A 24,130-nucleotide genomic window follows, 5' to 3' on the forward strand; every position below is an offset into this window, starting at 1 on the left:
TCATTTCTAGTACAGAACTAGTTAATATAGTTATTTGTGGAGGGAGTGGGAGTTTTTTTCCTACCAGCTCTCTGCTTTCTAAAAAGGAATCCAGGTGAAGGATGTTCTCTATTTATCTAGCATTAATGTAATAGTTTGTTTTAGTAAAGTAATAAAAAATTATTTTCTTATCTACCTGATACTATAATCTTAAAAAAAAAAACTTTTAGGGGCAGCTAGGTGGCAGAGTGGATAAAGCACAGGCCATGGATTTAGGCGGATCTAAGTTCAAATCTGGCCTCAGACACTTGACACTTACTAGCTGTATGACCCTGGGCAAGTCACATAACCCTTATTGCCCTGCCCCTCTCTCCCCAAAAAAGAACAGTGACTGCCCCAGACTTTAGTTGTGTGACCCTGGGCAAGTCACTTAACCTTTATTGCCCCGGAAAAACAAAAACAAAAACAAAAACAACCCAACAACTTTTTACTGTAGCTTTTCTTCTATTTTTCTTTTTTAAATTAATAAGCATTTATTTTTTTTCTCCCTCCAGTGCTCCTCTTCCAATTTAAACAGGAAAGAAAGAAGGGGGGAGATTTCATATAATATATGTATAATCAAACAAAATAAATTCCTTTGTTGGTATTATCTGAAAATGTTCATGTCATTTTGTATCTTGAGTTCATCACCTGTTTGTTAGGAGCTGGTGCTACTGTAATCTTTCAGAAATGCTTATTTGCTTGTGTTAATTAGTCAAGAAATATTTATTAAGTGCCTGTTGTGTACTGGGTGCTGTGCTAAGCACTTAATAAATGGCATCCAATCAATCAATAAAGAGAACCTTGAACTTGGATTTGTGCCACATTATATGGATTTAGAGCTAGTCCAAAATTTTCATTATAAAAATGAGAAAACTGTGTCCAGGAGAGAAGTGACTTTGCCCAAAAGCACAAATGTAAGGCCTTCAAACTCTAAATCTGAACTATTTCCAACCACCACACCTTGAAGCTCCTCTCCCGGTCATGGTGAGGAGGAGGGAGGGGTGGCACAACAGAGGGAAGAAGTAAGGTGAAGGCTAAGGCCTAGTTAGTGATATTCCTGACTTTCAGTCAAAGTGAAGAACTTCATCACTGTTAATAATGCCTCAGAGAGAATTCATGTTAGGTTTCATTCTTCTCCCCAGGCTTGGTTAGAAAAACAGATTTTTCCAGCTTTATCACTTCCTTCTCAACATCCTACTGTTGCCATTGTCAATTTATTAAGTATCTGCCATGTGCTAGGCCCTGTCTTGTCTAGATAATGGTGACACTGGTTTTTTGTATGTTTTGTTTATTTTTAGTTATTTCAGTGTCTTGTATACTTCAGGATCACAGCTGATTTATATGAGGGTGCAGGATATTTATGTGGTCAAACCACTTGGGCTGGAGTAAAATGTTGAGTGGGCAGCTGGGTGGCATAGAGCTCTGGGCTTGAAATGAGGAAGACTCATCTTCCTAAGTTCAAATCTAGCCTCAGATACTTACTAGTTGTGTGACCCTGGGCAAGTCACTTAACCCAATTTGCCCCAGTTTTCTCATCTGTAAAATGATCTGAAGAAGGAAAGGCAAACCACTACAGTATCTTTGCAAAAAAAAAAAAAAGCCAAACAAATCCAAAAGGGATCACAGAGTCAGACACGATTGAAACAACTCAACAACAACAAAATTTTGAGCATAAGAAAGAAACAATCCTGACATTATATCCAGGTTCCTAATACAGACCGATATATTCCAATATATAAAAATCTAGATTTATTTTCCTTCCTTAATGCTATGATTTTGAATCATATGCTCTTTAACCCAAGGGCAGTGCCATGTGACTCGTCAGTAATCATGGAGACATTACTTTTCTGACATGAAAATCTTTGTCCTAAAATAGATGAGACAGCCAGAGAGAAGCAGTTGTCCAAATTCCAGTACCCCTCAGTACCTGACAGCATTTCGAAGAAGTAGCATTTAAAGGATGGACAGGTTGAGATGTAGAGGGGGAGGTTTCATGAAGAGGCCTTCTGAAATCTTGAGAACAGATAGCTAAAACATAAAAAGTCTGTGATACAAAGGGCCTAGTTTCTATCTATTAAAAAAAAAAAACTACAAGAAGAGAGAGGCTCTAATTATAACACAGTAACTGTGCTACAATTGAAAAAAAATTAGGGGCAGAGGGTGAAAGCAGAAGTCTTTCTGCTTGCTCTGAGTCTAATGGGGTTTCTGCACCCTTGGTGGGTCTTCAGCTTTGTGGAGGCAGCTAGGTAGCTCAGTGGATAGAACACTGGGCCCGCAGTCAGGAAGACCTGAGTTCAAATTCTGCCTCAGGCACTTACTAGCTGTGCAACCCTGGGCAAGTCACTTAACCCTGTATGCCTCAGTTTCCTCATCTGTAAAATGGGCTAGAGAAGGAAATGGCAAATCAATCCAGTATCTTTGAGAAGAAATCCCCAAATGGGGTTGTGAAAAGTCTGAAATGACTCAACAACAACAAGACATGGGGTCATGTAGCGGACCCGACTGAACAAACCACTGAACAACAGCAAACTGTTTACAAACCATCTCTTTGAGTCTGTTATTTCTGCACATGGCTAGAATGTTTCCAAAATTGATTTCGTGTAGGATGCTGACACTTTTTTGGGCCTGGTCCCTGAATTCTGGGGGCATAGCATATTTCAGCCCTTCATTGCCTAGAAAATATAGGTTGAATAGGAAGTAGAACTTTCTGATTACAAAAAAAACACTTTACAATTAGACCCTGAGAATTGCTACTGAGATATACAATAGGATTTTTAAAGAGATACTCATTTAGTTTGGATTTCTTGTGCAAATGAAGGCAGGAGAATAGACCAGCTGCATCTCAGCACCAGACATATACACCAGACAGACATACTTTACATCCATAATTCTAGGCATTCTTTCCTGTGTGGCAGGAGTATTCTTATATGAACTCTCTTCTCAGTGCCTTTCTCTTTGACTTCCATTTATGCAAGACTCTTAAAAATTTAAACTCACATGAAGGAAAACATAGAATTAAGTTTCTCCTTTTGAGTTTCAAATAATTTATAGGAATTTTCCTTCTGTTTGTGGTCTATGAAAAGGAATCACTCAATTTCACTTGCCTAATATAGCATATAATCATTCTGGAATCCTTTTCTCAGAAGTCAGAATGGCAATGAATGGGAACATTTTAGGGAGGTGTCAACAGTGAAAACAAACAAAGGACTGACCCTATTCATTTTTCTACTCACCAACAGGTTTTCAACTAAGTTAATTCTGGTAACAGCATCAATTAGAAAGCTTTGGTCTACATTTGGGTTCTCATAGGGGAGGGAGAGGGAGAGAGACAAGGACAGAGACAGAGACAGAGAAGGAGAGGGAGAGAGGAAGAGGAGGGAGACAGACTAACAGATAGGAGGGGAAGGAGAGGGAGAGAGAGGACAGACTGAGGGTCAGAGACACAGAAGGTGAAAGAAACAGAGAGAAAAGGAGAGGGAGAGAGACACACACAGAGGAAGAGAGGACAAGAGAAAGAGAAAGAGAGACAGACAGACAGAGGAGATTGGTTATAGGTGGTCCTTGAAGCTCCTGTATTTGCTCTAAGAATTGACAGATGACTCTTGATCATTCTTACAAAGTGGAAGTATAATGCATTTCAGGCAGAAGGTCATTAGTTCATTAGTTTGTGTGCTGAAGGGAATGTGAAAATGGTCACTTGACTATATGATCAAGGAGGGGGAAAAATCTTTAATTGAAAATATCTCTGCTAAAATAGGGTAATTATGAACTGTTCCCTTTAAGCACACCCCCTCAGCTTCCTCCCCAGTGTCAGTCCCAAAGATAGGCAATAGAGCAGGTTACCACAGGTATCCTTCATTAATTCTTTTTTTCCAGGCAGAGATCATAGTCTACCTCAGAAATGAGAGTAATATTTGTAAAAAACTTAGCACAATGCCTGGAGCGCGCGCACACACACACACACACACACACACACACACACACACAATACACATGTGTATATACACACATACATATATATGTGTATATGCACACATACATATATACATATGCGTGTATGCTTATTCCATCCTTCCATAAGGGGTCTTCAAATAATTTTGATATTTCAGATGTGCTTCTCCATGCAGTTCATGTTTGCATCTCATCACTGGCATGGAAAGTCATGCTTTTTTTACTCTCTTCCATTGAAGTTCTGAAGATGATAGGCCAAAGCCCATTAAAACAAAAATTTCTGAATTAAAAAAAAAATTCCCAAGATTCAGCTGATAACCTCCCAGACCCTTTTTTTCCCAGGAGATATTCAGTACAAAGAAGATTCCAGAGCGTTGAAAGAAAGCAGATCGTACTTTCAGAATCTGTTCAAATGAACAATCTCCCTTTGGTTCCCAGTTCTGCTACTTAGTGTCTGTATTACCTTGGGCAAGTTTATTAACCTCTCTGGGTCTCAGTTTCTTCATGTCCTGTAGGCAGCTATGTGATACAGTAGATAGAACAACAGACCTGGAGTCACACACATACTGAGTTTCAGATTCTGACTCATACACTTACTAGGTTTGTGACCCAACTCACTTGATTTTTGCCTCAGTTTCCTCAACCGTAACATGGGAATGATAATAATACTAGCACATACTTCCTAGGGTTGTTGTGAGGACAAAATAAAATAGTATTTGTAAAGTATTTCATAAACCTTAAAGTTCTATATAAATGCTAGCTCCATCACCCCCAAAGAAGCTATGATCCTATGAGTTTTCAAAATTCATTAAAGTACAAAAGTTATGTATTTGTGGACTCCTGTTGAGTCTATCTGCATTGGTAAATTTCATTCTTGTCCCACTTGGGACCCTTTTAAGTTCACAGATGAAAAGAACACAAGGGTGTCCTGAGCAAAATCTGTTGCACTACCTTTGTAAACTCCGAGGAATAAAAGGACAAAAAAGAAGAAACAGGAGAAATATGTAGTACATGTCTGTCCAGTGTTCTTCCAGTACAACCTGACACTGGACTCTTGACTTCAGCTCCACCAGAATCCTGAATCCACACGGTGGAGACTTTCTGAGGAATTTGCAAAGAAACCAGCTTGGGGAAAGAGCATGCAATACTCCCCCACCCCCAATTTTCTCATCAATGTCAGTGTCAATCCTAAGGATAGGCCATGGAGCTGGTTGCCACAGATGTGCTTCACTGACTCTTTTTTCCAGGCGGAGATGGCCACCCCTGAAAATCCAGAACAGCTGATAATCGCCCTGGAACCAGAAGCAGCCTCCATCTACTGCAGGAAACTTCGCCTCCACCAGATGATAGACCTGAGCAGCAAAGCAGCTGTCAATGGTTACACCTCCAGTGACACTGTAGGAGCTGGGTTTGCACAGGGTACCTCTCTCTCTGTCTCTTCTTCTCCCTCTCTCTCTCCTCTGGTGCTCTCACTTTCTCTCTCTGCCTTTCTCTGCCTTGATTTGTTTATTTTTATTTGTTAATCAAGGGTTCCTTGAAACCAAGATATTCCATTAGAGCAAGGAGCAGTTTCCCAAGAGGTCAACCTGAATCTGCTTTGATCCATTTTCCCCCCACCTGGACCCTTGGAGGGACCAAATGAGCCAAGAAAAGGCTTGTTTTCAGCACATTCTAAAATGATTCTTATTAGAACAGACAAATGGGAAGGAATGTTCCCTGGCTGCTACTTCAGAGTGCCATGAGAGATCATAGCTCTATATTACATTTGACTATTAATCCTGTCTATTAACGGATTCCTAATCTAATATAACATGCCTGTTTCTAATTCATCTATGAGAACTATTTGCTTAGATCTGATTCATTCACTAGAACTATTTCATGTATTATTAGCCAATTGTATGCATTATTGGAAAATCTAGTTAAACTGGGAGAAAAAACCCAACCCAAGAAGTTTTCTTTACTTGTTTTTTCAATAGATAGAAAGGTATATACAGTTATAGGGAATGTAGTACTATGTTCGAGACAAACCGTTCCTTTTTAATGGTTTCTTGCATTTATGTCAATAAGAAGCTTGTTTTGTGTCCCTAAAGTTTCTTTTCCCTTTATCAAGGGTTCTTGGGCACCACCAAACTTGATGAGGTTTCCTTCCTCTTTGATCTCTTTCCCAAGAACAGCCAATGTGGATGGATATTAGAACTACTTGGAAGAGTTTCAGGGGAATGAATGGTCTTGTCTACCCAAAGTCTTAAATTTTCAAATGAAAACATAGAATGTGGGAGGAAAGCCACTGAGCCCATCTCAGAAGTCCCTCTTATACATTGGAGAGAATTAAGCCTGTGTACAGATATAATTCCATACCAGACTCTATTCATAAAGGTCAGGGGAGGAAAGGAGAAAGTTAGAGCTGACTGTTTGTGAATAGTTTCCACGCACAACCTCAGGCCTCATTTTCTTGGCTGACCATGATCCATTGAGTCTCCTAAGGACTTTGGAACAGGAACACATATGAGTGCTTTTAATTTTAAAATATCACTAACATTTTTTTTCATCATAAACATTAGTTTTGGCTAGATGATTCTAGACTTTTAACAACACACAAATGAGCATTTATGTGATTTTGGAACACAATTTAGCCAGAATTAATCAAGATAAGAGTCTGACCAGGTGAAAGATCCCAGTTTGCATTTGAGTAACATGAGAGCAGGATACTCCCAAATGCTAAGAAACATTCCAGAAGCCTCTTTTTTTAAATATGAGGAGAAATGAACATATCTTTAGGCAAACTGCACTGCATTATGAAAATAATATGAAAGAACAACCTGGATAGTCATAATGCCACATTTTAAAAAGAAATAACACTGCTGATTTATTGGATAGTCACCTTAGCAAGTTCTTCTCCAGAATAAATTCATTCTATATCAAGGTATTGCTTTGCTTCTGAAAATGCATTGCTTCTAAAAATAAGTCCATGAAGTAGCAGAAAATGTGTGCTTTGAAAGCCCTATTTTCTATTCATTTTTCACTATCATTTTGTACTTATCATGTTCTATGTCTACTGGTATGTTAAATTTTGGAATAACCATGTTTGCTCAAAGCATCTTTTCATGTTCATCATCTTCAGACAGGAGGCCTTCATGGCCCCAAAAGTGACATCCAAGAGTTTGAGAAGCAATTTTTTATAACACTTATTTTCACATAGCAATATTTTCCCCAGAAGTCATATTGCCTTGTTTCACACTAGCACTTTATTATAAACATGCAAGCAGAGATTAAGATGACCTGAAATTCAAGGATCCTCTCCCCTTGTTTACAATGATCCTGTTAAAACCAAGCTTCTTTGAATCTCAGTTTCCTTGTTTGTAAAATGAACCTGTTGGACTTTCTCACCTCTGAAGTCCCTTTCAGCTCTAAATCTGGGATTCTATGAATACAAATTAGCCTTAAGTATTGCAGTAGATAGCACAATGGATAGAATGCAGGGCCTTTAGTCAAGAAGACTCATCATCCTGAGTTCAAACCTGGCCTCACACACTTACTGGCTGTGTGACCCTGGGCAAGTCACTTTATCCGGTTTGCTTCCATTTCCTCATATGTAAAATGATCTGGAGAAAAACATATCAAATCACTCCACTATCTTTGCCAAGAAAACCCTAAATGGGGTCACAAAGTCAGACGTACCAAAAATGACTGAACAAAAACAAGTATAGTAGATATTATCTTTGTAGTTACACTAGTTTTATTCAAACTTAAATGCAAATATGATTCTAAGAGTTAGGGCAAAGCAGTGTGGTACAGTGAAAAGGCACATGGATAATCTGGATGGGTAATCAGGAGGCCTGGGTCCTATTCCGGGCCCTGTCACTAATCCTTGTATGGACATTAACAAACTCTCTGGTTCCATCTTTAAGGTAGGGGACATAATTGTGACTCTTATCTGCTTAATAAGTTGTCCTGGAGATCACCAGACAATAATGGAGAGGGAAATGTTTCTGTGAACACATAAGGAGCTATTACAGTTCGTAACCCAATAGCTGGACTAATATTGAGCTCTGAGCCTTTCTCTTGAATTTTCATTGAAAAGCAAAACCTGGGAATGGTCAGGTATTGAATGTGCCACCTAGTGGCTAAAGGAGGTATTTACTGACTTCATCAGTTTCAGGAAAATGACCAGGAGACAATGCAGCACTGGAGCCTTATTTCATTCCAGAACTAGACTCAGAAAACCCATCCCTTATTACTTCCAGCAGACATAACCCGTTGAGGTAAAGTTACCTAACGGAGGGCACAGCAAGGCTGGTTCATAGATAGTGCTATCCTGGATTTACTCAGTACAACAGTGTCAGGAAAATAGCTGTTTTTCAGTGTCTCAAAAAAAAAAAAACAACAAACAAATTAATATGCAGAAGATAATTTCTGCAAACTATTTAACAAGGATGAAGGCTTTAATTACAGCCTGCATGAATGGCAAAAGACTGAAGGGAATAATGACTTTATCTAAAAGGAACTGGTTTTATAATTCTCTTGTATTTATTTAGCCATGTTAGTCAAACGTTACTTAAAAGGTTACATCCCTAAACTTTCTTGTACTTAGTCTATACTTAGTATAGAGAACTCTACCAGCTTTTTTATGTCTTCTCATACTTAGTAATTTTTTTTCTATTGACAACTAGCTAAGGAACACATACGTCGTAATCGGCAGAGTCGGACCTTTTTGGTGGAAAATGTCATAGGAGAGATCTGGTCTGAATTGGAGGAAGGTAGAGTCCTTGAATGACCTTTACTCTTGTTGGTTTGCTGCTCCTGGCCAAAATGCATTCCCTTGACTTTGTTTTGAATTTATAGAAAAACAGTCAAAGTCAAGTGAGATTATAGATTGTCCTTTTTGGGGAGGTGAGGGAGGAGGGTATGACTTTGCATGCTATAAAAACAAAATAATCTAAGATGTTAAGGGGAAATTGGAACCGACCTGAATTTCTTCAGATAGGAGACAGAGCACCATGGTCCAAGGATAGGACTTGCATATCAAGCACTAAAAATTTCAGCAGCATTAACATAGCAACAGATTTCTTGAATGTGTGTGGCAGTTGCATATGCCTCTGCTTAATAATAATGCTGCATTCTTGTCATTCTCATTCTTTTCTTTTCATATTCAACCCCTACCATTGGGTAGATATTGAAAACACTCTTACTTATGAATAATCCAAGTGTGAGCTACTAAATAGGTAACCTCTTGCTTGCCAACCTCATCTCCATTCAGTGGGCTTCCAAGTGTGTTTTGATCAGGAGATCGATGTGAAAGGTCATCATTTTTTTTAACAGGTGACAGGTATGTGGTTGTGGACAGTGGAGGAGGCACAGTGGACCTCACTGTCCATCAGATCAGATTGCCTGAGGGACACCTTAAAGAACTGTACAAGTCAACAGGTAAGCTACTTCTCCATTTTAAACTCCATTTGTAGCACTAACTATCCTAGGATTGGAACATTTTCTAGCATTTTAAATAAGTTTATCTTCAGATGTATCATTAATAGGTGATTCATATTTATTTGGGTGCCAACATGTGGGATTAGGCTCACTGCCAGCAGGGATTACTAATGCCCATTTAGAAGTAACTCACTTACTAGCTACATGTACTGAAGCTAGACACCTCTGATCTCTGGGTCTCAGTCTCAACATCCATAAATGAAGAGATTAAATGAGATCATCTCTTAGGTATCATTTAGCTCTAAGGGCTATAAAGTCTATCATTCTAAAGCTATCGCTGAAGTAAAATATACATTGGAGCTTCTCTGCAAATACTGCAGCACTGTCACTGTAATGCTTTCTCCTATAATATAGTCATCTCTCAGCACATATGCTAATGGAGAACCAAATTCTAGGATGTGAGTGGTATAGAATCAAAGAATAATAGAAATGGAAAGACTCTGGTAGTTAAGTGACTTGCCTAAGATAAAGTTAGTCACATCCTCACTTTTTTAAAATGTTGCTAGTTGATTTGGGGCCCATTCTGTGATCTGCCTTTATGTGGAGAACAATTCTTAGTAATTTGTAGATTTAAATATTGTTTTGGGTTTAAGTGAACTTTCAGAGTTTTTCCAGATTTTGAAAAAAAAAATTTCCTCAGGAGATAGTGTCATTGAAATTCCATGGTCTTTTATGACTGATTGCCTTTAGCAATTTAAAATGTCATTTATTTGACATTTATTTAAGTTAGTGCATCAAAGATCTGTAATTTAAGTAGATCACTAAAATTAATGAGTAATTTGAGAGAAAAAATGCCTCTGAATAAAAGAGTTCATAACTTGTGTGTGTGTGTGCGCGTGTGTGTGTATGTGTGTGATAACCTCATTGGGCAGGCTGGTGAAGTCTATGGAGCCATTTTCAGAATAATGTTTTTAAATGTAGAAAATATGTAGTATTGCAAAGGAAACCAATTATATTGAAATAAACTTATAAAAACATATTTTTTAAAGTTCACAGACCCAGAACATTGCCTCTACATTGAATGAGAACATTAAAATCTGTCCCTGATTTTTTGCAATCATTGTCTCAGAATTTTCAAGCTGAAAGAGAACTTGAACACCAACTTAGGAACCAAGGGATGATGTTATAACTTGCTTCTTAGAAGGGCTTCCATCTTTGTTGGTTTAAAAAATGAACCAAAGATAGAACCACTTACTCATCCAAAGTCCTGCTGATCATAATTTTCTAGAGCAACATTTTGATGGACACATCTGTGATTGGGAAGTGCTGAGCCAAAAGGCCCACTGTGCTTATTGTTTGTTAACTATTCTCCACATAGAAATTAAACATTTTTTTTTACTTAGGTGGACCATATGGTTCCTTGGGAGTGGATTATGAATTTGAAAAACTTCTGTGTAAAATATTTGGAGAAGATTTTATCGAACAATTTAAAATTAAACGTCCGGCAGCCTGGGTAGACTTAATGATTGCTTTTGAGTCGCGCAAAAGGGCTGCTGCCCCTGATAGAACCAATCCCCTAAATATCAATCTGCCCTTCTCCTTCATTGACTACTATAAGAAGTTTCGAGGTCACAGTGTGGAACATGCCTTGAGAAAAAGCAAGTAAGTAAATAAATCCTTACTAGAGAGATGAGTAAATTAGCCATTCAGTGCTTTACTAAATGACTATTCAGAATTATTCAGGAGAGTGAGGTGGGGATATTCTGGGGCAGACTCAGAAGAATCATGGTGGAAATATGGATAAACTGCTTGCTTTGAATGGATAAGGCAGCAAATGGGAAAAGCTAGGAAGTCCTGGAGAATGATGCCCAGATGTTACTCCCTATCACCTGTCTGACTTGGCCACATTATTCCTCTAAGTTGAACTGTGTCCTTGCTGGACTGAGGCTTCCCCAAGGGCAAGAAACCAGTTTCTGGAAGAAGATTCAGCCAGCTTTCCCCCAATAACCTGCTAGGCTTATGTGAGAGTTTCTATTTTATAGAGATTTCTGAGTATGTTTATAGTAGGCAGGTGGAAGGGTAGGGAAGAAAGGGTCCAGTGGTACAGGGTGAACTTACCTTGATTTTTAAAAAGGTAACTGAAAAGGAATAGGCAAACCATGATTTATAAACTTCTTAAGCCCCTGAGGGCAGTCTCAGAAAGAGTAAGTGGAAATTGCCAAAAGACCTATTTAAGCTTGATGTCAGGGAAAATGTCGTAATGATTAGAGCTGTCTAAAAACAGACTGAGCTACCTTAAAAGGTGGTATGTTCCCTGCCTTCAGGCAAAGGCTATATTACCATTATGTCTGGCATATGTTTGAGTGAGAATTCCTTTCATGTATGGGTTGACCCAGATGGACATCGAAGTCCCTTCCATCTCTCAGATCTGTGATTCTTCAAGGCTCTCTCACTTACTGGTCTGATGGTAGACAGACTACCTACCTCACAGGGTGGTTATGGTTATTAGGGACATGTTTTGTAATCCTTAGATACTTATATAAATAAAAGCCATTATCATTAGATATTTTGTCCACTAGCTCTATGCGAGATGGTGATAAATATGTTCTCTGTTGACTGGTACATATCTTGTGTTTGATTCTATTTCCCACCAGCATTGTCTAAGAAATCTTTGTTTTTCTTCCAAAGCGATTAATTGACAGTGATCTATGTTGGGTTTCTATGTGGAACTCCCAATTGCAAGTTTAGTTAAGAAGAGCAAGAAAGAAGACAGGGTTGGGAGGCATGGGGATATTTCTAATGTCCTGAGACTCAGGAATAGGTTAGCAAGGACACTGTGCTTGAATGTGGCAAGGAACTCAGTGTAGTTGACTCCTTGGAACTATGAGACAGGTGTGGTGCCTAGTCTAGTCTTGTTATATAGTACCTTGATTAAGAAGAAAATGAAGAAGAAATATATCTTTATAACTTGAGTTAGTCATTTGATAAAAATATATTTTTGGTGATGATATGTATGTGTGTATATGTACACATATGTGTGTGCATTTCCTTGTACTGCTTATCTCACAGAGTTGGTGTGAGGCTCAAGATAATATACACAAAATGGTATAGAAATGTAAATTATTATATTGTATACACATTTATAATTTCATTTTTGTTCTCTGCAATGTTTTTGCAGTGTAGACTTTGTGAAATGGTCATCCCAGGGAATGCTAAGGATGAGCCCAGATGCAATGAATGCCCTTTTTAAGCCAACAATTGACAATATCATCGATCATCTCCGTAAGTAAAAAATAGTAGAGATGGGGCAGCTAGGTGGCACAGTGGATACAGCACCGTCCCTGGATTCAGGAGGACCTGAGTTCAAATCCGGCCTCAGACACTTAACACTTACTAGCTGTGTGACCCTGGGCAAGTCACTTAACCCCAATTGCCTCACCAAAAAACAAAACAAAACAAAAAACCCAAACAGTAGAGACTCAGTTATTCAATGCAATGGAAAATAGACTGGTTTTTTGCCCTGTGCAATAAAATCAACCAGCCTCACCACAAAGGACCTTTGGGAGATTCATAGTGCAGTGTATTTGCTTGTTAGCATGTTGTTTCCCCTATTAGAGTATAAGCTCTGTGAGGGGTGGGGCTATCTTTTGCCTCTTTTTGTATCCCCAGTGCTTAGTTAGCACTGTGCCTTTCATATATTAAACACTTAATCAATCTTTATTGATTGATTGATTTTTAAAAAAAAAACTTCAATGTCTGTTTCTATTTTCTTTTCCTTCCTTCTTTGTTGCCTTCTTTCCCTCCTTTATTCCTTTCTTTTGAAAACTATCACTAGTGCCCTCTTCCTACAAAATTAAAAAGAAAAAGACAGTTCTTATTAACAAATATAAATAGTAAAAAAAAAAACCCCCACAAATCTTCAGCTTTGTCACATTCAAAAATGCAAGTCTCCTTCTTTCCCCTGAGTATAATACCTCTCTGTCAGAAGATGGGTTACACTTCATCATCTGTCTTCTGAAGTCTGAGCTTATTTCTTGAAAATTATTCTGTAGATGAGACTTTTCCCTCACTCTAATTAGTGTGTGTGTTTTAATAAGTGTTAGTAGTTTTTCCTGTTTCTTTTATTTTCAGTGTTTTATGAGATAAAATCTGCCATTACTCAGGTGAACCACCTGATATATTTCACCATGAGGATGTTCTCTCTCCTTGAACAAACATGCTGTGGTCTTTCCCTTTCAGGGGACCTGTTTGAGAAGCCTGAGGTGTCAGATGTCAAATTTCTCTTCCTGGTGGGTGGCTTTGCAGAAGCCCCTCTCCTGCAGCAGGCAGTGCAGTCAGCCTTTGGGAACAAGTGCCGAATCATCATTCCTCAGGATGTGGGTCTTACCATCCTCAAAGGAGCAGTCCTCTTTGGGCTGGACCCTGCTGTCATTAAGGTGCGGCGCTCACCTCTGACCTATGGGGTAGGAGTCCTGAACCGTTATGTGGAAGGGAAGCACCCACCAGACAAGTTGCTGGTCAAAGATGGCACAAGATGGTGCACCGATGTCTTCGATAAATTCATTTCAGCAGACCAGTCCGTTGCCCTGGGAGAAACAGTAAAGCGTAGCTACACCCCTGCCAAGCCCTCCCAGATGCTCATTATCATCAACATCTATAGTGCTGAGCAAGACAATGTCAACTTCATCACCGATCCAGGAGTAAAGAAATGTGGTACCCTCCGTTTGGATCTCACTGGGACCAATGATACCCCACTGGCCACTCGGAGGGAGATCCAAACATTCATGCAGTTTGGGGACACTGAGATCAAAGCCATGGCCATTGATATTCCCACCTCCAAGAGTGTCAAAGTTGGGATAGATTTCTTAAATTACTAACTCTCACCTTCCATCCCTCCCATCTCCCATTCTCCCCTCCCCACCTCAACTCACTTACCTGCAATGCTTTGGTTTTGAGGGCGCCATTCTTTCCTTTTCATACTTGCCATCACACCCACTTGAATTTCAGCAGGATAGATGAGAACAGACAGAACCGAGAAAAGTTGAGGATTTGGAGGAGGAGGTTGAGATATTTAGTAGGGTTTTGTAGGGATTCTGACACCATATGACCGTCAGGAAAAAAAAGCATGCTGTATAGAAATGAATGAATTCAGGGATAGTCAAGGAAGGGTAGCTGGTTCTCACATAAACAGAAGTGGTCAAAAACTCCCTCAGACATTGAAAAAAATATTTACTGCATCATTGGTTTGTCTTTTAACAGATCTCAGTTAAGCAGAACTAAGGCACTTTTATTATAGTATTTTTAGATTTAACAAGATCCCAGAGCCCAAGGGACACTTTTTGATTTCTTTTATCATAAATATGTGTGATTTTTTAAAAAAAAATTGAAGGGCAATATAAAAAGAACTATAAGTCTGTAGGTATTCTCTTTCTTTGTCATCATGTTTTTCAAGTGGTGCTTAATTGGGAGCCTGGAGTGTTTTATAACCCGTAAGAGAAGACTGCCTATTCTGTGCACTGATATTCCAGGTTCAACACAAGATTTTAAATTTCAAGTGAACAAAAAATCTTTAAGAAGATTTATTCTGTGGTCTCTGTGAATCCAGGAACTAATAGCATAGGTAGAGGGAGACCTGATGTTAAACCCTACAATAATTCAGTAGACAACGCTTGCTCTTATGTAAATAGATTTAATTGCTGATCTGCTCAAAGTATTACGTTGATCTGTCCAAACATAATCCAGAGATGACACAAGTAAGCTGCTAGTACTTCTGATGGGCAAGTCAAATGTTGATATCAAGTAACTCATTTTGGAGCCCTAATTAATTTTAGTAGAAGATGCTTATGATATTTCACAGGATTAATTAAGCCTAGCACTTCCAAAATTTGTAACAATTGATAAAAAATAAATTTCTTGGGCCAAACTTTCCCTTGGAATAGTGTTGGCCATTCTGTTCCCCATTTAGAGGAGGAAAAAAATCAGTGCATAGTGAGTACAGTATAAGAAGTGAAGTTCTCCTTTGAAATGTTTCAGCAAATTCTTTAGTTCAAAATGTTTTCCTACCTTACTGAAGGGGACTTTCCAAATATATACATTATGGATTAAATAGCAGGCTGAAAACAAAGGTGCTCTAGAGAATAGGCCCCTAGGTCTCTTTCTCTGCATAGGCTAAAAGCTCTTAGAAGCAGGGTGTCCAAGATTTTTTTTTCAAATGTTGTAATTCGGGGCAGCTAGATGGCGCAGTGGATAGAGCACTGGCCTTGAGGTCAGGAGGACCTGAGTTCAAATGTGACCTCAGCTACTTGACACTTCCTAGCTGTGTGACCCTGGGCAAGTCACTTAACCCCAATTGCCTCACCAAAAAAACAAAAAACAAAAACAAAAGCAAACAAAAAAAGTTGTAATTCAGGAAGATTTGTCGGAGGCTGACCTTGTTTGAGTTTCTACCTTACCTTACTCTTAAGTACACACAATAAGGAATAAAGAAAAGAAAGAATTAGAGACAAAAACACATGGTAGTTTGGTAACTGTCTGCCATGGATGTTATAGATTTAATCTTTTTTAAAAGTTACCATGTTCCTTCATGATTTCTCCAAAGGCCCCCTCATGCAAAATCCAGGACCAAACCTCCAAAGTGATTGATTGTATGAACCTGGCTCACAATTTAGCTGACTCTTCAAATCTGTATTTTCTACCTGATGAAATTCATTAAGCTTTAAAGCTGCTGGGGGTTTCATGAAAGAATAGAAACTTTACCTGGCATTTAGCTAGTTGGAACTACAAACCCATTATTATGGCTTATTGATCTTCTAAATGACATTTCAAAATTTCATTGAACATTTTACATTTTGCCCTTGTTTTCACTTTAACATCTCTTTATAGAATTTCCTCATAGAATGTGAACCATGAAACACTAAGAATAAATCAAGAATGCTAGTCACATAACTTGGCATAAAGATTTCCTATACAATTACAGAGGTATGCTTGCTAGCATTCTATTTCTTGCTGCCTGCTATGCTTAAAAAGCTAAATATTACAGGTTTTTCTTTGGTCTTACGAACCAGAGTTTACAAATAAAATAAGGAAGACTTTGCAATTTAGTCATGAACAATATAATTTTATGTACATACACTATTTGAATAATGTACAGAATCTTTATTTCTACAAGGCTTCTTTCTTGTATAAAAATGCTCTTTGCTTTTTGTTGAATGCATTCCACTCTGGATTGTTACTGATATCATTTCAATCATTCTAGTTAATGACAGGCTTTTCAAAACAGGAAGCCATGCAATATTTATGGAAGGAAGGCTGACCAAAGGAATGGAGACAGATGGCTAGGGCTAAATGTTGTTGTGAATCGATTGTACTCATCAGTGATCACTACCCAGGTCAGAGCAGTAGTCTGCATTCTTTCACTATTTTCTTTTAAAAGAATGAAAACTTCTAATCACAGATGACTACTTCTGTCACATACTTGAAAGTTTATCATTCTGATGTCTGTAGGCAGTCTGACTTTACTTATAAAATAAGGCAGATTTTTCAACTCCTTGCTTCCCATGGGAAACTTTGATGATTCTTGAAGCCCCTGCTTATTGGGTAAAAAAGCCAAAATTCAGTCCATACAAGTGGCTTTTTCAGTGTGTCAGCATTTAAAGGAAGGGAAAGAAGGGTGGATTACTCCATCTTTTCTTCATTTTAGAGTGTGAATAAATTATTCAAAAGTAGGGTTGCCTTTAAAGGGACTTTCCCTCTATCCACACCTTTCTCCTTTTCCTATTGTCAATATTCTCCTACCTTGCATTCAAGATATGTCTCTTTAAGCCAGGTAGACTAGATCACAAACCCCATGAACTGTAGTGTGGGCGGATGTGATTGATTGGGGCCAGAAATTCTACTGGACTCTGAAAATGCAGCCCAATTAGACAAACTCATTAAGAATGCTCATATATCTAGTAGGTTAAAAATCATATTGAAAATTCCTAGAACTCGATCACTATACTTTAATAAGACATGTTCTGATCTTATAGAAAGTTTTGAAAAAAAGATGTATCTTCTTGACCCACTTTACTGAATTGCCCCCTCGGCTGTCATCTGGGTAATTGAATCATAAATATCTTGAAGGTAGGGACTGTAGAATTTTCTTTGCAACTTCCCCACTGCACATACACCAAGCATGAATAAGTGTTGTTGAATGAATAAGCAAATAACACCGATAGGGAATAATAAATAAGATATGTTTCAACTTGAGTGGAAGTTGGCATAAAATGTTCAAGTGAACTTTGCAGAGTGATGACTGTGAGAAAAGACTGCAAAATAGACCCTATCCCTTCATAGTTTAGGTCAAGTTTAGCTATTAAGGGTCCAGGTCCAGATTAGGCTGCTTATTGTCAATATGTCAAGGATGGTATGCACCAAAATAAACTGGAGTCAATAATGTTCATATGGGAAGGTTGGACTTCATGCTGCAATGACTTAGTGGCTGTCATACACTGTATATTCATGCTAAAATTGGCTTAAGCAGATGACTAGTAGAAAGAATTGTTGAGCATAATGTTGAGCATTACTCACCTGCTTGGAGTACTAAACAATATAATAAAATATTAATCATTGTGGTCCTTCACCTCTCTGCACAAGAGAAATGTGAATCTCACTCGGCAGCAACTCACAACTTGTCAGGACTGTATTTTCAAACTCCTATGTCTTCACAGGTGTCTAATAAAGCAAAGTAAAGCTCTTGATTTTGTATGACCAAACTGTGTATTTATTGTTGATCTCCAGGGATTCCAAATGCAAATTAATAATAGTAATTTAAATAATAACTAAAAATAGTTTGCAAAATGCTTTACAAATACCTCATTTTATCTTTACAACCATCATGGAAGATAAGTGATATAATGAACCTCATTTTACAGATAAAGAAACTGAGGCAGACTGAGGTTAAGTGACTTGCCCCAGATCATACTGCTGTTAAGTGTCTGAAGCAGAATTCAAATTTAGGTCTTTTGGATTCCAGGTCCAGTGATCTATCCATTGTGTCACATTGCTATTTCCCCTTATAGACCATATTGTCCAGAAAACAGGATTTTAAGAATATCATTGGATTTTTCTTTTTGAAAAATGACATCATAGATTTTAAGCTTTTAAAGTAATACAGAATTAACTTCATAGTCTATCCTACTACATTCAAGGTTGAAAAAGATACTTCAGGGGGCAGGTAGGTGGTGCAGTGGATAAAGCACTGGCCTTGGATTCAGGAGGACCTGAGTTCAAATCCAGCCTCAGACACTTGACACTTAACTAGCTGTGTGACCCTGGGCAAGTCACTTAACCCTCATTGCCCTGTAAAAACAAAAAAAGAAAAAGATACTTCATTAAAGGTTTTTCTTGCTTTAGGGACACAGATAGATGATACATGGATAGGGTCCTAGGCTTGAAGTTAGCAAGACCTGAGTTCAAATTCTGCCTTAGTTATTTACCATTCTATGACTTTAGGCAAATTGCTTAACTCCCTCAGCCCGGATGGTTTCTAAAGTTCTCTTCCAGCATTGGACTATCAAAAAACCTTGAAGACCAGACACATCTGTCCAATCTGTACCTAGAATGAAATGTGAAAGTGAATGATACTTCCTTATAGCTAAATTTATTCCTCCTTTCATGTATTAGCTAAGAGGATGAAGAAAAAATAGATGGGGGTTACAGCCTTGAATATGCATGACTTATCATATGTCAATGAGAAAGTCTCTCACAGAGAGATGTGGGCTAGACAAAAGCACAGTTGGGGTAGATTTGGGATTGATTGAATGGCCATACCCAAACAGTCATTATTAATGGGTTGATATCAGCTTAGATGGAAGGATCTGGTGGAGTGGCTTAGAGGCTCATGCTTTGACCACAAGAATTTTTATCAATGACTTGGAAGAAGGCATAGATGGCAAGATTGTTAAATTATCCATTGACATGAAGCTCAGTGACACAGTTAACATATTGTACAACAGTCCAGGTCCCAAAACATCCCAATAGGTGTGAATTATGGGGTTGAATAAAATAAAATATAATCTGATAATATACACACAGATGATAGATAGATAGATAGATAGATAGATAGATAGATAGATAGATAGATAGATAGATAGATAGATAAATGATACACACATATACACACTTTGGGTTTTAAAACACAACTTCAAAAATATAGGAATGGGAAATGTGACTGGATAAGAGTTCCCATGAAAAAGTTCTGAAGATCTTAATAGATCACAGACTCAGAACTCAAGATTAGTCAAGATGGTATCATAACAATGAAAAAATGAATATTAAACATCTCATAGCATGCAGAATAAGAAGTAAAAGTTCTGCTATTGGTCAGAGTGTATATGTATACATACATATATATGTATATGTGTATGTATACATATATACACATGTAGATATCAACATATCTCTATATGTAGAGAGAATACTGTCTGATATACTTGGGTCAACAGCCCACCTCCCTGCATGTCAAAACATGGGAATCACCATGGATTCAGACTTATAGCACTGCCGGGATACAGTATATCACTCTATATTAGTATTTCCTGGCCAGCAATGCACTCTGATCATATAACTGGCCAATGTCACTATCCAGCTTTGATTGGTAAAATGTAACTTAGTGCTTGTCAAAATGTCAGTGGATTTTTATTGATCCAAATTTGAAATAAAACTCCACACACATTAATTATTGTTAAGAACAATTATCAATAATAACACTTCAAAGTCAATGACTCCAACTTGTGTGTGGGTAAGGAGATTTACTCTTTTTTTTGTTTTTGTTTTGTTTTTTGTTTTTGTGAGGCAATTGGGGTTAAGCGACTTGCCCAGGGTCACACAGCTAGTGTCAAGTGTCTGATACTGGATTTGAACTCAGGTCCTCCTGAATCCAGAGCCAGTACTCTATCCACTGAGCCACCTAGCTGCCCCAGGAGATTCACTCTTAATGAGTCTTCTACTGGCTAATACAATAGTTTTCTTGGTGGTCATGACTCTTGTGGTAGAATTGTACCCGAATCCTTTAGATTGGTATCAATATGTAACACTAAGACTTCAGGGTTTTCATCCCAATAATTACTAAATGGTTCGTGTAAATTTAGCTCATATTGCTTCTTCTTTAATCTGTTTTCACTTCTTTCCAACCATATATATATATAAGTGACATTCCTGAAAGACTTAGCAATTAAGGCATAGGTCTTCACTAATAGTAGACATCAAATCCTATAGAGAAAAAAAGTCTTTGGTTCTCAAAAAAAAAAAAACACCAAACTGGACAATTTCAGGTCAAAAGCCCTTCTGTGTTCTTAGGGTAAGTACTTACTTCCTCCTGAAAAACTCCATGACCCATGCATTTGATGGAAGTCTTTCAGAATTAGTATGTATCTTTTTTTTTTAAGTTTTTTATTGGTGTCTTTTCATTTTAAAATCATACCATTTGTAGATATACCTCTTTCCTAGAGAACTGAACCTTTCCTTGAAACCAAGAAAATAATAGTCAGGTAAAAATACCAGCTACTGACTGTGCTTGACAATGTATGCAACATTCTACACGTCCATTTCTATACCTCTCTGCTGAGAAATGGGAGGTATATTCCATTATAAGATCCAAGATTTCACTCTACATCAGTTCATACAAATTTTTCAAAGTTTCTCTGAATTCATCACATTTATTTTTTTCTTACTGAACATAATATTCCAGCACATCCATATTCATATATTTTAAGGGTTAGATGATATCATGAAAAGAGCACCAGATTTGCATTAGAGGACCTGGGTTCAACCCTTGGTCTTCTTGGGTAAATCACTTGAATTCTTTGGGCCTCAGTTTCCTCATCTGAAAAAGGAGAAGACTGTCCTAGCTATCCTAAGAGGTATCTTCCAGTAAAACTAGTAACTGTCAATTGGGAGCTTTTGGCCAATGGCTTCTTGGCATTCTAAGACTTTCGTTCACTTCTCATGTTCTTCCAATGTCTTGCCAAATAAGGGTAGCATCATGGTATAGTGAAAAGAAGATTATCTTTCTTTTCTTTTCTTTCTTTTTTTCTTCAGGGCAATTAAGATTAAGTGGCTTGCCCAGGGTCACATAGCTAGTAAATGTCAAGTGTCTGAGGCTAGATTTGAACTCAGGACCTCCTGAATCCAGGGCTCGTACTTTATCCACTGCGCCACCTAGCTGACCTGAAGATTATCTCTTGAAGATAGGAACTGAGTTCAAATTCGACCTCATACTTACTACCTAAGTAACCTTGAACTTAACCTCTCCAGACCTCAGTTTGCTCATATGTAAAATGCAGAGGTTGGAAAAGATAAACACTGATCTATGATCTATGATCTATGTGGTGAGATATATGATACTGTGGTGAAATCATTTAGACACTGCAACACTTCCAATCCATTTGTGTCACTAATTACTTTTTCCCTAAGTCTTTGAAAAGTGGTGGAAGCTCTAGAAGTTCTTATTGTGCTCTTATTGATAGAATATGACCAATCTCTGAGAACCCCATGACTTTTCCATCTATTTATCTGCAGTTCCCTAAAATCTTTCCATATGTCATACAGATTAATTCTATTATATGTTATTAATATCATATAAGAAAGATAAATACCATGTTATCGAACCTATAGGAATAAGCGATTTAAATCTTGAAATATCGGTATCAGTATCAGTAATGAATACTGATAAGGAAATTAAACAAAATCCTAGCAAAAAGAATATAGTGATGTCCAAAAATTATTCACTCTAAGTAGGATTTATACCAGTGATTCAAGGATAGTTTGATATAAGGAAAACAATTAATCATATTAAATCATCGTATTAAATAATCATATTATATCAATCATATTAAAAACCAAAAATACCAAAAGCAACATGGCCATCTCAATAGATTTTTTAAAACCTTTGACAAATTTCAAAGCTTATTAATTCTAAAAACTCTACAAAGTATGAGCACAGAGGGGCTATTTTAAAAGGCAATGAAAAGTTTATGCCTACAGCCAAAAGTTAGCTTTATTTGCTACGGGGAAAAAACTCAAATTTTTCTTAAGGAGTACAGAAGTAAACTTAAGCATGCCCCTTACTCACTATTATTTGACATTGTTCCAGGAATACTAGAAACAATAATAAGGCAAGAGAAAGAAATCAAAGACATAAACATCATAAAAGAGAAAGCCATTCATATTTTCTGATGATATATTGGTTTATTTAGAAAACCCTGAGAATCCACACATAAACTAAATGATACCAAATAAACACATGATCTGAATATTAGAAGTCATGACATCAAAAAGTTTAACAAGTAAGATTAGGCACTTTTTTAGTTATGGCTAAGAGGAGAATCCTTAACCAAATGTAGGAATGATCACACAAAAAATACAACTAATTTTGAGTACATAACATTGAAAAGCTTTTGCAGGAGCAAAATCAATGAAGCCAGGAAAAGAAGGAAAGCTGTCAAATGGGTAAGTAATTTTTCATTAAATATTTCCATGAGTCTGATCATCAAAATTCCATGGGACCATGATGTCTTAGAGCATGCCCAGACCATGCCTATAACATGGAAGCACCCTGTGTCTATGAATCCCCCTAAAACAGTGGTGGGGTATTTTCCTTTGATCACCTGCACAGCCAGAATAGGTTGTGTCTCCAATTTCTGCCAGACTGGGACGGTCCCTTTTTCTGCTTTGTCCAGAGGTTGAAGATTTCACTCCCTGCAGAGGTGCCATGAACTAAACTGAGAAAGGTGTAGGGAATGAAAGGGGAAGACAATACTTCCCCTGTTCTCTTCTTTAGGCCCCCGCCTTGGTGTGTGTGTGTGTGGGGGGGGGGGTTCTGTTTATGTTCAGTTTGATATTTCCTTTTTGCTTTCAGATGAAACCTCTGAATCAGGATTCCAGGCAAGATGTTTCAGCCTGGAAGAGAAGCAAGGGCACCTGGAACTCTAGTCTGAGATGTGTTTTTAAGTTGGAACTTGGGACTGTGTTCTATAGGAATTGAGTGAAGCTATGAGCCTGTCATAATTATTGGGGAAATAAGTTGGTATATTTTGATTATAACTTTGAAATAAATATTTCTTTGCAAAAGCTAATACAACTATTGGTATTAATGGAACTGCAGTGTAGAAGACCACCCTTTACACTTGAAGGAGCATGATCCATTGGGGCTGGAGTCATTGGTAGAGAGCCTAGATGCCTTTAGTCCCCTTAAGGGTATCAGAGAACCTGGGAGAAGGAGTGAAATGTAACATAACTGGCCTTTGGGCAGTGGGGGACCAGGGTAGTCAGTGTTACGTAGATATCTAGGGAATTAACACACATATGACTGAAGTATTAAAACGTATGGCATAGAACTACACCCCCACCCTCAAGGTCCCCACCCTGCAAAAAACCACCAACTTCAATGGATCCTTGCATTGCAAGAGTATACAGTCTTATCTTGATCCATTACTCCATAGATAGCCTTAATTGATTCACAATTATTCTGGACCTGGATTTCTGTGCAGGGGGCTTTTAACTTAGAACTCACATAACTAAGTACTGTAGGGTGGCTTGCCACAATATTGGGGCAAGGAAGGAGACTGGCAGCCTCCCTCAAAACAGAGCAGGATTTATTTAACAAGAACAAACTTAAAAAAAAAACACAAACAGGATCAGTAGGATAAAGGGAAAGGAAATAAAATAGGGAAAAGGGAAATTATACAACCTATAT

The 24,130-nt window shown here is 37.9% G+C and overlaps 1 protein-coding gene across 1 annotated transcript in view; it reads left to right on the plus strand.

Annotated features, from left to right (window-relative positions):
• Positions 1–18,134, plus strand: part of HSPA12A (heat shock protein family A (Hsp70) member 12A) — a 99,751-nt gene extending 81,617 nt beyond the window's left edge. Inside the window, exons 7-12 of the mRNA XM_043985630.1 lie at positions 5,220–5,391; positions 8,643–8,729; positions 9,292–9,396; positions 10,800–11,058; positions 12,575–12,678; positions 13,636–18,134. Coding sequence (XP_043841565.1) covers positions 5,220–5,391; positions 8,643–8,729; positions 9,292–9,396; positions 10,800–11,058; positions 12,575–12,678; positions 13,636–14,273 — 1,365 coding nt within the window. The 3' untranslated portion in view covers positions 14,274–18,134. The remainder of the gene's footprint in view (positions 1–5,219; positions 5,392–8,642; positions 8,730–9,291; positions 9,397–10,799; positions 11,059–12,574; positions 12,679–13,635) is intronic.
• The last annotated feature ends 5,996 nt before the right edge of the window (positions 18,135–24,130 follow it).

Source organism: Dromiciops gliroides, chromosome 2, assembly GCF_019393635.1.
Source record: "Dromiciops gliroides isolate mDroGli1 chromosome 2, mDroGli1.pri, whole genome shotgun sequence".
In the NCBI taxonomy this organism is placed as follows: domain Eukaryota; kingdom Metazoa; phylum Chordata; class Mammalia; order Microbiotheria; family Microbiotheriidae; genus Dromiciops; species Dromiciops gliroides.